Source organism: Somniosus microcephalus, unplaced genomic scaffold (genome assembly GCF_052327205.1).
Source record: "Somniosus microcephalus isolate GS21.2 unplaced genomic scaffold, FLI_Smic_1.0 unresolved_chr9, whole genome shotgun sequence".
In the NCBI taxonomy this organism is placed as follows: domain Eukaryota; kingdom Metazoa; phylum Chordata; class Chondrichthyes; order Squaliformes; family Somniosidae; genus Somniosus; species Somniosus microcephalus.
The window spans coordinates 41,360,182-41,374,657 of NW_028225187.1; the positions used below are offsets into that span (position 1 = coordinate 41,360,182).

The 14,476-nt window shown below is 42.3% G+C and overlaps 1 protein-coding gene across 1 annotated transcript in view; it reads left to right on the forward strand.

The window, feature by feature from the left end:
* Positions 1 to 9,509: 9,509 nt before the first annotated feature.
* The window catches only part of LOC147085115 (low affinity immunoglobulin gamma Fc region receptor II-like), a 34,309-nt gene continuing 29,342 nt past the window's right edge, over positions 9,510 to 14,476 (forward strand). The window contains exons 1-2 of the mRNA XM_085979441.1: positions 9,510 to 9,522; positions 12,330 to 12,620. Of these exons, the coding sequence (XP_085835567.1) occupies positions 9,510 to 9,522; positions 12,330 to 12,620 (304 nt within the window). The remainder of the gene's footprint in view (positions 9,523 to 12,329; positions 12,621 to 14,476) is intronic.

The following is a 14,476-nucleotide window of genomic DNA, read 5'->3' on the forward strand; positions in this document are numbered from 1 at the left end:
ACACCACCGCATCATCATCAACCGACCCCCTCCCACCCCACCAGCATGTCGCTCTGTTTTTTTTAGACTTGTTTTATCTTGAGTACAGTCACCATTCAATCATGTTATGCTGTTTTCTCTTTCGCTTGAATTGCGTCTTTTGTCGTTTTCTGAAACTTTAGGATTTTGCAGATGCTCATGACACCATTCAGACCTCCCTCTCGCTCTGTCTCTGTCTCTCTCTCTCGCTCTGTTTGTCTCTCTGTCTTTCTCTCTGTCTTTCTCTCTCTCTCTCTCATGGCAGGTGCAGTACAATGTGGATAAATGTGAGGTTATCCACTTTGGTGGCCAAAATGGGAAGGCAGATTATTATCTGAACGGCAATAGATTGGGAGAAGGGAAATTGCAACGAGACCTGGGTGCCCTTATGCACAAGTCGGAGAAGGTAAGCATGTAGATCAAGCAGGCGGTTAAGAAGGCAAATGGTATGTTGGCCTTTGTAGCGAGAGGATTCGAGTACAGGATCAAGGATGTCTTGCTGCAGTCGTATAGGGCCTTCGTGAGACCACACCTTGTGTATTGTGTGCAGTTTTGTTTGCCTTATCTGAGGAAGGATGTTCTTGCCATGGAAGGAGTGCAGCAAAGATTCACCAGGCTGATACCTGGGTTGGCAGGAATGACGTATGAGGAGAGATTGGGTCGACTGGGCTTATAATCGCTGGAGTTTAGAAGAATGAGAGGGGATCTCATTGAAACTAATAACATTCTAACAGGACGAGACAGACTAGATGCAGGAAGGATGTTCCAGATGGTGGGGGAGTCAAGAACCAGGGGTCACAGTCTAATGATAAGGGGTAAGCCATTTAGGACAGAGATGAGGAGGAATTTCTTCACCCAGAGAGTGGTGAACCTGTGGAATTCTCTACCACAGAAGGCACTTGAGGCCAATTCATTAAATATATTCAAGAAGGAGTTAGATATATTTCTTAAAGCTAAAGGGATCAAGGGATATTTGGAGAAGGCAGGGACAGGGTACTGAATTTCCATGATCTCAATGAATGGCAGAACAGGCTCGAGGGGCCAAATGGCCTACTCCTATCTTCTATGTTTGTATGTTTTTCTGTTTCTGTCTGTCTTTCTCTCTCTCACTCACTCTCACGCACTCTCTCTCTCTCTTTCTCTCTCTGTTTCTCTCTCTGTCTCAGTCTCTGTGTCTGTCTGTCTGTCTGCCTGCCTCGCTCTCTCTCTCTCTGTCTCTCTCACTCTCTCTGTCTCTCTCCCTCTATCTCTGTGTGTGTCTCTCTCTCTGTCTCTGTCTGTCTGTCTCTCTCTCTGCTGGCTGTTTGCTGCAGCAACCCTGATGAAATTCCAATATCCTGCCGTTTCGCCATAGCCCTGTATTTGCCTCTGCTTCAAACATGTTTACTCTTACACCTTAAACAATCAATACAACCTGCCTGTAGTTGCTGCTGGTGTTGCTACTGTATCCGGGTCCCTCCTTTTAATCCTCGACTTTCAATTAAAAACTATTGAATGTTAATTGCCCACTTATTGCTGCTTATTGTCCTTTTCTCAATTATATTAATTAAGAGTCAGTGGCAGCGTGGATATAAAATCAGCTCAGGGTCAGAAAGAAATGAGTGTTGCTGAAGGCTTGTTTTTCAGACTGTAGAGAAGTATGTAGTGGGGTTCCCCATGGGTCGCTTATTGAGACCCCTGCTCTTGTTCCTATATATTAACGACCTGGACTTGGGGTTAAAGGGCATCATTTCAAATGTGCAGAGACCTGGCTGCTGAAATGTAATGCAGGGAAGTGATGCCTGTTGGAGGGAAGAATGAGGTGAGACAATATAAATAGCTTGGTGTAATTTTAAAGGGGGTGCAGGAGCAGATAGACCTGGAGGTTCACGTACACACATCTTTGAAGTTGGCAGGCCAATTGTAAAGGCTGTTAAAAAGTATATCGTATCATGTGATTTATAAATAGAGCCATAAAGTAGTGATGAATAATTATGAGGTAATGCTAAATCATTACACATCATTTTTGGGGGCTCAGATGGAACATTGTCATAGAGTCATAGAGTCATAAAGTTATACAGCACGGATAGAGTCCCTTCGGCCCATCGTGTCCGCGCCGGCCATCACACCCTGTCTAATCTAATCCCATATTCCAGCATTTGGTCCGTAGCCTTGTATGCTATGGTATTTCAAGTGCTCATCCAAATGCATCTTGAATGTTGTGAGGGTTCCAGCCTCCACAACCCTTCCGGGCAGTGAGTTCCAGACGCCAACCACCCTCTGGGTGAAAAAGTTCTTTCTCAAATCCCCTCTAAACCTCCCGCCCTTTACCTTGAATCTGTGCCCACTAGTTATTGACCCTTCTACTAAGGGAAAAAGCTCCTTAGTATCCATCCTATCTATGCCCCTCATAATTTTGTACACCTCAATCATGTCCCCCCTCAGCCTCCTCTGCTCCAAGGAAAACAAACCCAATCTGCCCAGTCTCTCTCCGGAGCTGAAGCGTTCCAGCCCTGGTAGCATCCTGGTGAATCTCCTCTGCAACCTCTCCAAAGCTATCACATCCTTCCTGCAGTGTGGCGACCAGAACTGCACACATTATTCCAGCTGTGGCCTAACCAGTGTTTTATACAGCTCCATCATGTCCAGTTCTGGCCATCACATTATACAAAGGATGTAAAAGCCTTGGAAAGAATGCAGAGAAAATTGAACAGAATGGAAACAGATGAGGAACTTCGATTATGTGGACAGAGTAGAGAAGCAGGGTGTTGTTCTCTGTGCAGCAGGGAAGGTCAAGGGGTTTTAATAGAGTTGTTCATAATTAGAAATTATTTTGATAATGCAAATAAAAAAAAACGATTCACTGCCCAGAGATCAGCAACCAGAGGGTGCACATTTAGGGCAGATGTTAAAATCGCCAGAGGTAGCGCTGCACTGTCGGAGGTGCCCTCTTTAGTATGAGACGGTAAACTGAGGCACCTTCCTCCTCCCTCAGGTGGATGTAAGTTATCCCACACCATGATTCAATGAAGAGCAGGGCAGCTGCACTGGTGTCCTGGTCATTATTCCTCACTCAGCCAACCCAAAATAGCATTTGGAAAATTCACCCGTTTGGGAAGTTGGTGCAAATTGGAGGACAAATGACTATAAGATGAAACGCATTGGAGAATAAATTATCAATATGAATATCTTGGGTACAGGTCTGAGAATAAAACGTGAAATAAGATAATTAACTGAGCATTTCTGGCACCGGCAGTTATAGAAACAGAATAATTAGTCAAAGTCCTCCCTGGCCTGACTCACAAGCTGCCTGCAGTTAGAGCAAACTTGCTTCAGGCATTGCTCAATTTAACCAGTTTCCTTTGAAAACTGATATCTCTGCTGCAAACTGCTGCTGGCATTTTCACAGCAACACCCTCAGTTGAGGAAGATGCCTTTAATACACGCTGTTTTGTGCAGAGCAGTGTAGAGAGGGAAGTGTAACTTCTTGACTCACTGCCCTGTGAACTGTGGCTCAGTTGCTAGCACACTCGCCTCTGAGTCAGAAGGTTGTGGGTTCAGAGTCTCACTCTAGGGTCTTGAGCACATAAAGCCATGCTTGACGCTCTGAAGCAAAGCTGAGGGAGAGCTACACTGACGGAGGTGCCGTCTTTCGGAAGAGGCGTTAAACAGAGGGCCTGTCTTCTTTCTCAGGTGGACGTAAAAAGGCCCCAAAACCACTATTTCGAAGAAGAGCAGGGGAGTTATCCCCGGTGTCCTGGGGCCAATATTTATCCCTCAACCAACATAACAAAAGCAGATTACCTGGTCATTATCACATTGCTGTTTGTGGGAGCTTGCTGTGCACAAAATGGCAGCGGCATTTCCCACAATACAACAGTGATTTCACTTCAAAAGTTCTTCTTTGGCTGTAAAGCGCTTTGTGAAGTCCGATGGTCGTGAAAGACGCAATATAAATGCAAGTCTTTCCTTATTTTCAATTTTCCTGCTGTCTTTTTTGCAGATAGATCAGTGCCGCTGAAGCGATACATTAATAATACAGCTCCCTTCTAATCAATCAGCGCAGGAATTCAGTTGCTCAGACAAGGTGCCTTTATATGTATTCTGGATATCAATCATTACATGTTCAGCAATGTATTCATTTTCGGTTTAATTTTATGCTTGTCCTGTATATATGTAAGCTTGTATAAATGCCTCTCTCGCTATCTCTTTTTCTCTATATATATATAGTGAGAGAGAGTGATAGAGAGAGAGAGATACCACAATCTGCATCGTGTATCTGAGAAGAACCTAAAGTGATCATAATTATAAAGTCATATCGAGTTCAACAATTTCAGATCATATCCTTCGCCCCATTACACATTTTTTCTTGTAATTTTTGCACTCCTTTCCACCGCCCCCCCCTTTCCTTCTGTTTCTCTCTCACACCTGGCAGCTATCTCTTGCCCTGCCAGTACACTTCACACCTAATCTCAGCCTATTACCATCTTGTCTAGCTCTTTTGTTTCTTTCACTTCTTTTGTCCTATCGCAGCCCTGCCTTCGATCTATTTTCTTTTCTTTCCAGTTTTGAAGAAGGGTTCGACCCGAAACGTAAACTCAAACTTCTCTCCACGGATGTTGCCTGACCTGCTGAGTTTTTCCAGCATTTTCTGTTGTTATTTCGGATTTCCAACATCTGCAGTATTTTGCTATCATCATAATTATAAAGGGTTTTGATCGGTTGAAAATACAAACGGTTCCCACTGGCTAGCGATCGGTGACCAGAGGATGCAGATTTATGGTAATTGGCAAAAAAAGAAGGGAGTTGCGGATATTTTTTTAATACCCTATTAATCACTACCTGGAATTCATTGCTTGAAAGGAAAATAGAAACAGATTTCAGAGTTAATTTAAGGTAAGTGATTTTATAGTTGAAAATGAAACATTTACAGGGCTTTGGTGAAAGAACAGGGGAGTGGGTCAAATAAAAAGTTCTTTCAAAGATACTGCCCCGGCGCGATGACCACATTCTGTGCTGTTTTATATATATATATATATATAAACACAATAATTTGTAATATGTCTCTGAAGAGTACACAAAATACTTCTGATTAACCAAATTGTTTGCTGCCTGTCTTTGGAATAATACAGGGTATCATTATCAGAGATGAAATATGTGTGAAGTGATTTGTTCACTATCTATGGGTATTAAACATTGCTTCCTCCTAAATATTGCAGTGGCTGCAGATAGGCTAAAGTAGGTGAAGCTAATATTTAAACAAATCTGCACTTTGAATAATGTAGCGAGTAATCTTATTGTTGTACTGAAAATTAAACAGGATTGTTGTGTGTTTAGCAATTATATGTAATAAAATGTACATATATATGCAAATATATTAAGATAACGTCAACAAACACTTAACATAATCTGTAAAAGAAATTAATCCTTCTGAACTTCTCTCTGTGATCCTAAAACAGTCTCTTTATTTTAAATTAGGGTTTTCACTACTTTATCATTGAAACAAGATGTTTAATATTGAAATATTTTTTGTCTGTTTTTTGTTTTTCATACAGGCCCCAGCATCTGCAACATTTGCCCCCTTGTGACCCCTCCTCATTGTTCTTTGATGTAATGTTTTCCTGACTAACCTGTTTGGACACCATTCACACCTTTGATTGCTGTGATTATCTCTCTGCCGAGGTGTGATAAATGGCAATTAGAAAGATTACCTGTAAACATCTGGCATTATTCTCTGACTATATAACCTTTGTCTTTATGCATCTCTCCACTTCACCTGACGAAGGAGCAGTGCTGCGAAAGCTTGTGATTTCAAATAAAACTGCTGGACTATAACCTGGTGTTGTGTAACTTCTTACATTTGTCCACCCCAGTCCAACACCGGCATCTCCACACCTTGAAATATCTTCAGAGAGGCGCTGGTAAGTTATATGTGATTCCCTAAAACACACTGCCATTATAGGTGATTGTTTCAAAACATTGTTTAATGTATGCTACAGGCTTATATGTACATATATAGGAAAAGGAGGAGGCCATTCCGCCCCTCGAGCCGGTTCTGCCATTCTTTGAGATCATGGTTAATTTGCGATTTATTTCCACAAACACGCCTTTGGCCCATATCCCTTAATTCCTTTGGTTAACGGAAAGCTATCAATCTCCGAATTAAAATTAACAATTGATCTAGCAACAATTGCCGTTTGCAAGAGAGAGTTTCAAACTTCGATCAGCATTTGTGTGTATAATTTTGGAATTTCATACTTTCACTCCTGATAGGTCTGGCTCTCATTTTAAGACTATGCCACCTAGTCCAGGAATCCCTAACCAGTGGAAATCGTTTATCTCTATCTATTCTATCTGTTCCCCTTACTATCTTGAAAACATCGAACAGATCACCTTCTAAATTTTAGGAAATACATGCCTTGTTTGTGTAATCTCTCCTCGTAACTCAATATATTATATACACACACACACACAGGTGTAACATGTCAAATTCATGTTCAGAATGAGTGTGTAGTAATTGCTTGTGCTGACAGGTCAGGAAGAGAGTGTTTGAAGACCAGGACCACAAACCCGGCACTAGGCTCCTGGTCTACAGAGCAGCAATGATACCCGCCCTGCTGTACGCAACAGAGACATTGACCATGTACAGGAGGCACCTCAAAGCACTGGAGAGGTAACACCAATGCTGCCTCCGCAAGATCCTGCAAATCCTTTGGCAGGATAGGCGCACCAATGTCAGTATTCCCGCTCAGGCCAACATCCCCAGCATCGAAGCCTTGACCACGCTCGATCAGCTCCGATGGATGGGTCACATTGTCCGCATGCCCGATACGAGACTTTCAAAACAAGCACTCTACTCGGAGCTCCGGCACGGCCAGAGAGCCCCAGGTGGGCAGAGGAAATGCTTCAAGGACACCCTCAAAGCCTCCTTGAGAAAGTGTAACATCCCCACCGACACCTGGGAATCCCTGGCCCAAGACCAGAGCACAAAGTGGAGGAGAAGCATCCGGGAAGGCACCGAACACCTCGAGTCTCTTCGCCGGGAGCAAGTGGAAGCCAAGCGCAAGCAGCGCACATCAACCGAAGCACCCCACCCTCCCGCCCCTTCAACCACCGTTTGCCCCATGTGTGGCAGAGACTGTAGGTCCTGCATTGGACTCATCAGTCACCTGCGAACACATTTTTAATGTGGAAGAAAGTCATCCTCGGTTCCGAGGAACTGCCTATGAGGATGAAGAAGATTATTCGTTCCTTTAGTAACAACTTGATTAACGTGATATCTGTGTTGCAATCTTGGTTACTACAGCAACAGCCACGTCATATCCATTATGCCCAAACCAAAGACTAAGGAAGTTAAGAAAGAAAACTATCTCGGTCCTTTGGAGGCTCCGAAAATTGTGCGCGAATCGAATTAGAACATGTATACTCTCTCAGTTCTTCTTGGGATCAGTGAGTATGATTCTAGTGTCTGGTAATTTCAAATCCTTGAAGATTTTTATTTCAATGTAAAGTTGAACTAGAGAGTTACGCAAACTGTTTGAATTGAGGAACAGTCTACACAGGGCGTTGCTCGCTGCTGTATTTCTTTCTAATGAGCATAGTCGGTGATACTCGACCTGTATTTGTAATTGTTAAAAGGTGGGCGAGCAATTCACAGGGTACAAACTGGATGATGTGCTCTGGTACCTTAAGGAATAAATCATGCAGAGGTTTCTCAAGATCTGGACACTGTTCTCGTACAGTTTTGAAAGCGGATTAAAGGAAGTAAGGAAAGGGTATGTGTGGCTGCTATATAACTAATTCAAAGACACATTGTCTGTCTAACTTACTTCAAACGGTAAGTGCTGGACACACTCAAATTGTCAGGCATCATCTGTGGAGAGAGAGTAGAGTTATTGTTTCAGTTCAACGAACTTTCATTAGAACTGGAAGTTGTTAGAGATGAGCAGCTTTTAAGAATATAAAGTGCCAGGATAAAGGGGACAGGAAATTAATAAAAGGAGGCAGTCTTTGATAGGTTGGAGGACGTGAGTGATTCAGTGACAAAATGGATGATGGTGTAAGGCAAATGGGAGTGCTAATGTTGCAAGTCTAGAGACACATATTGGGTGCAGAGGATTTTTAATGGTTACAGTAGAACAGCGGGAGGTAAGGGAATCGTGGATAATCTAACAAAGTGGAGACGCTTGCCCTGGTTCGGGAATGAGGTGGAAGACAGTAGGTAGACTGGCAGGGGTGGGGTTGATGGTTGGAAATAGTTTCTGGGAGGGAAGTGGCGATGTTGGAAGTGTGGGAAAGAGGTTTCTGGGAGTGGTTCCCAGTTCCTGCACTTATTTTAAAAGCACTTCATCGCTAATATCTTCTAGATCTCATTACATTTATCAACCTGTATCGTTAACTGTGTTTCACTCTCCACAGATACTGCCTGACCTGCTGAGTGTTTCCTGAATTTCCTGTTTGCATTTCAGGATTCCAGGATCCACAGTGTTTTGTTTTATCGACTTGCCTCACTATCTCTTTGTTTTTCTTTCTTACTATCTCACTTTTTTCTTTCTTTCCATCTTTCTTTCAATCTTTCTTTCAATCTTTCATTCTTTTAACCTTTCATTCTTTCAATCTTTCTTTCTTTCAATCTTTCTTTCTTTCAATCTTTCTTTCTTAAAATCTCTCTTTCTCTCTGTTTATTTATTGCTCTGTGTCTATATCGATGTGTGCATCTATCACCTTTTGCACTATTCCACAGGTTGTTCCCCTGTGTCTATTCCCGTGAGCACATTGACTGGCAGTCCGGACCCGAGCCTTTCATTTCATTATCCACTTTCTCTCCCCTTTTACTTTTCTCACTCTCCCTCCATGACCGCGCCCTCCTGTTGTTCTGCCTCTTTCGCTCTCTCCATTTTCGGATAGTCTGCCCTCCCAAATCCCCAGTACAATCCAACATAATGAATAAGGGATGTTATCCATTCCTTTTTGTGACAACTTGACTAATGTTAACCCAGTGCCCTAATTAGTGGCTTCAGCTAACGTGACATCTGTGTTGCAATCTCGGTTACTACAGCAACATTCACGTCATATCCATTATCCCCAAAATCAATGACGAAGGCAATTACCAAAACACAATATCTCGGTATTTTGGAAGGATCCGCACAGTGTGCACGAATCTAATTAGAACATGTTTACTCTCTCAGTTGTTCTTGGAATCAGTGGGCATGGGTGTACTGTCTGGTAAAATTAACTACTCGAAGATCTTTACGTCAATGAAAAGTTCAAATAGAGAGTTCCGCAAACTGCTTGAATTGAGGAACTGCCGACACAGGGTTCAGCATACAGCTGTTTTTTTACTAATGTGCATATTTGATCATAATCGACATTTCTTTGACATTTTAAATACATGAAATAGCAATTCACAGGATACAAACTGGATGATGTGCTCTAGTAGCTTAAACAAAATCACACAGATGTTTCTCATGATCTGAACAATCTTCTCGTACAATCTAAAAGCCTATTAAAGGATGAAAGGAGAAGGTATGTGAGGCTGTTATAAACATAAGCCAAAGACACATTGGCCCTGTATTTCCGATCGGAGGCTTCGTGCGTGCGGATGTCTCCGATCAGGAAAGATCTCCGCATTAACCTGTTGGCTCTGTCGGTGCCGAGCATTGCGATCCTGGGTCTCTCCACTATGAAATGCAAGGAGGACCATGTATCCCAGGGACACATGTGGTTCGGAGGCTTGCCCTGTTCAAAGTGCAGAGGCTTGTCCTTGATCGGCAATGTGGCAGACGGAAGGTAGTTAGATTCCCAAGGGGGCCGGATATTTATTATAAATGCTCTTCATCTCTAGCATCTGCTACTTCTCATTACATTTATATACCTATAAGTGTAACTCTCTCGCTCTCTTTCTCTCTTTCTTTCTTTCTTTCTCTCTCTCTTCACAAATGTTTGAGCAGGTTGGGCCTATACCCATTGGAGTTTAGAAGAATGAGAGGTGATCTTATTGAAACATATAAGATTCTGAGGGGGATTGACAGGTTGGATGCTGAGAGGATGTTTCCCCTCCTGGGGGTATCTAGAACTAGGGGGCATAGTTTCAGAATAAGGGGTCACCATTTAAGATGGAGATGGGAAGGAATTTATTCTCAGAGGATCGGAATTCTTTGGAATTCTCTACCCCAGAGAGCTGTGGAGGCGGAGTCATTGATTATATTCAAGGCGGAGATTGACAGACATTTAAACTACAGGGGAGCCAAGGGGAATGGGGAGAGGGCGGGAAAGTGTTGTTGAGTCCAAGATTGGATCAGCCATGATCTTATTGAATGGCGGAGCCGGCTCCAGGGGCCAATTGGCCGACTCCTGCTCCTGGTTCGTATGTTCTTATGTTTTTATGATCTTTAACTCGCTCCTTCTTTCCTTCCATCTGATTCTTTCTTTCTTTCTTTCTTTCTTTCTTTCTTTCTTTCTTTCTTTCTTTCTTTCTTTCCACATGAACATAACAAATAGGCTCAGGAATAGGCCACTTGGCCCCTCGAGCCTGCTCCGCCATTCAATAAGATCATGGCTGATATTTGGCTCCACGAGTTTCTGTAATCTCTCCTCATAACTCAATATATTGTGTATATACATATATAAACACACACACTGGTGTAACATGAGAAATTTATGTTCAGAAAGTGTTTGCAGTAGTTTTATGGGCTGACAGGTCAGCGATAACGTGAACTCTATTTCTCTCCCCACAGATACTGCCTGACCTGTTCAGTTTTTCCTGCATTTTCTGTTTGTATTTCAGATTTCCAAGTGTATTTCTTTTCTCCAGCTGACTTACTATCTTTCTTTCTTTCTTTCTCTCTTTCTTTCTTTCTGCTTCTTTGTTTTACTTTCTTTCCTTCTTTCCATCTTTATCTCTGTCGTCATTCCCTCGTTCCTTGTTTCTTTTTTCTTTCTATTTTTTTCATTCTTTTTTTCATTCTTTCCTTCTTTCTCTCTTTCTTTCTTTCCAACAGTCTAGACCAAAATGTATTAACATTTATATCCACTATGAAACACAAATTGACATTTCAAAAAGTTTTTCTCGGTGTATACGATCTGTTTAATTGTGTAGTAATATAATTATGCTTGTTATGTTTGATAATTTAGAATCAATTTGAATGTTGTACCTTACCTGTACTGAATTATAAAGGTACACATAAATCTGGGAAAGAAAATCTGATGGCAATTCCGGAAGTGATATCATGCGAGCTCTGGGAGCTGTTGGTTAATGCGACAGGTCAACCGGTTATTGATGGGCAAAAACTTTTCATTAATTCATTTTTTTCTCTTTCAGTTCATTTCCAGGCGTTGTTCGGACAGATAATAATATGTAAGTATGTGACATTAAAATTAATAGTCAATTCATTAATATAGCCATTGTTAGCCGAAATTAATATTGATATTTGGGATTTTGTTTAGCTCCAGGGCGCATTAATCTATTGCAGGAATTATTGGGCAAATTCCCACAATATTTTCTTAAATTCTGATATTCCAAAAAAAAATGCACTTATTTGAAAGGCGATCATGGCTTGTACGCATTTTGTAAAATTGTATTTATTAACACTGTCCATCACTACTATTTTGGGCTAGACATTCATCTCGGGCAGGGTGCAAAACGGGCGGCATCGGATCAGCCGCCCGTTATACGCAGTGCCTGATATTCAGTAATTGGGTGGATCAATTGGTTGGCGACCATTTCAGAATGCCAAAGCTGCCGGTGCTAATTTTAGCGCCCCGTAAAAGTTAGCGCCCCTCTGCTGGAAATTCATTAGTAGTGTCCCAAGCAGAATGTGGCGAGCGACTGGAAGTGCCCCACACCCTTCTTGAGCCGCCATAACTGATGATCGGGGGGCTATGTGCAACAGTGCCAAGTGCGTTGGAGCATACCGCTGCCTCATTGTAAGACTCCTCCCCTGATTAATAGGGTGGAACCTAGCGCCGCGTGCATCGGGGCACTGCTAGACCACCAGGGACCGGGGTGCAATAAAACCAACCTGGTCTGCCCCTGTGGGCGCTAACGGGAGGCTCAAATCAACCTAATTTACCCGTTTTTAAAATGACTGCAGTTGCACTTTCCTGTTATGTTGTTTGAAACATCATGTTACTGTTACAGCAATTTAAAAAATGCACATTAATTCCAATGATCTAGAAAGCGGAGGGCAAGCTATCTCCTGACACTTTTACCATTTCAGTGCGGGGGCATGCACAGGTAAAGGACAGGTTGAACTTAGCTTATTACAATGATATCGATGTTAATTGATTGAAGCTTTTCGGTGTTTAAACTCTTTTGACTGTGCTTTCCTCAGCTGATTTACCGAAGCCAATCTTCTCTGTGAATCCACCATATGAAGTCATTGTGTACGGAGAGACAGTAACTATGACTTGTCGCTGTCAGTGTCCCCTCACACTGAACCGTTATGTCCAAAGTCAGAATCAATTCTACGATGTGACTGCTCCTAAAGGACAATGTTATACCTCTTATAATTTCACTGCAGAATATGGCTATGATGACATTTACACATGTGAATGTCTACTTTTGGAGAATGGACAATGGAGATATTCAGAACGGAGCGACCCTGTTCAGTTAATTATTCGAGGTATGTTAACAAAGTCTATTCTCCCAATGGGATTAGAACAATTTGTGCTTACTCAGCAATGAAACGATCCAGTGGAACAGAAGGACACTTGGGCTGCAGTTACATTGGACCTTGGATGTTAGATTTCAAACCCAACCTCCTTACATGGTGTGAGCGGATTTCTTAATGGTTGCCGTCACGACAAAGGGTTGTCCAGCGACAATAACTCCGCTTACGATTCACACCCGATTTTTTCTTTTTTTAACAGGTATTGTACATTCACTAATAACATCATTTTTTATGACTGTTCTACAAGATTATATTATTTAACAATAGAACCTTAGAATGGTTACAGCACAGACAGAGGTCATTCGGCCCGTTGAGCCTGTGCCAGCTCTCTTCAAGAGCATTTCATCTATTCCCACTCCTCCCGCCCTTTCCCCGTAGCCCTGCCATCTTTTTTCCTTCACTTACTTATCCAATTCCATTTTGAAAGTCACGTCATTTTGAAAGCCATTTTGAGTCTGCTTCCACCACACTTTCAGGCAGTGATTTTCAGATCTTAACCAGTCATGGCGTAAAAAAAAGCTTTTCCTCATTTCGCCTCCGGTTCCTCTGCCAATCACCTTAAATCTGGTTCTCGAGCATTCCACCAATGGGAAAAGTTTCTCTCTATCTACTCTGTCTAGATCCCTCCTGATTTTGAACATCACTATCAAATCTCCTCTCAAAGTTCCGTGCTCTACGGAGAACAACCCATGCTTCTCCAGTCTATCCACGTAATTGAAATCCCTCATCCTTTGAACAATTTTGTAAATCTTTCCTGCACCCTCTCTAATATCTTCACATCCTTCCTAAAGTGTGGGGCCCAGATGTGGACACAATACTCGAATTGAGGCCGAACCAGTGCTTTATAAATGTTCATCATAACTTGTTTAATTTTGTACTATTATGCCTCTCTTTATAAAGCTCAGGACCCGTAAGCCTTTTTAAATGCTTTCTTAACCTGATAATCTACATCCTAGGGTACATAAGGAAGAGACCCTAGAAATAATAGATGCATTGCAGATCATCTTCCAACATTCGATGGAATCTGGAACAGTACCCATGGATTGGAGGGTAGCTAATGTTACCCCACTATTCAAAAAAGATGGTAGAGAGAAAATGGGGAATTACAGACCGCTAAGCCTGACATCGGTTGTAGGGAAAATGCTAGAGTCCATTATAAAAGATGTAATCGCAGAGCACTTGGAAAACAGTGACAGGATCGGACAAAGTCAACATGGATTTACAAAAGGTAAATCGTGCTAGACTAATCTACTGGAATATTTTGAGGATGTAACTGGTAAAATAGATAAGGGAGAAGCAATGGATGTGGTGTTTTTGGGCTTTCAGAACACTTTTGATAAGGTCCCGCGTAAGAGATTAGCGTGTAAATTTAAGGCACATGGGATTGTGGGCAAGGTATTGACTTGGATAGAGAACTGGTTGGCAGACAGAAAGCAAAGATTTGGAATAAACAGGTCTTTTTCCAAGTGGCAGGCAGTGACTAGTGGGGAACCGCAGGGATCGGTGCTAGGGCTCCCGCTATTCACAATATATATTAATGATCTAGACGAGGGAACTAGATGTAATAACTCCAAATTTGCAGATGACACAGAGCTGGGTGGGCATGTGTGCTGTGAGGAGGATACAGAGAAACTCCAGTATGATTTGGACAGGTTGGGTGATTGGTCAAAAGCATGGCAGATGCAATATAACGTGAGGCTATCCACTTTGGTGGCAAAAACAGGAAGGCAGATTATTATCTGAATGGCAATAGATTGGGAGAAGGGGAAGTTCGACGAGACCTGGGTGTCCTTGTGCACCAGTCGCTG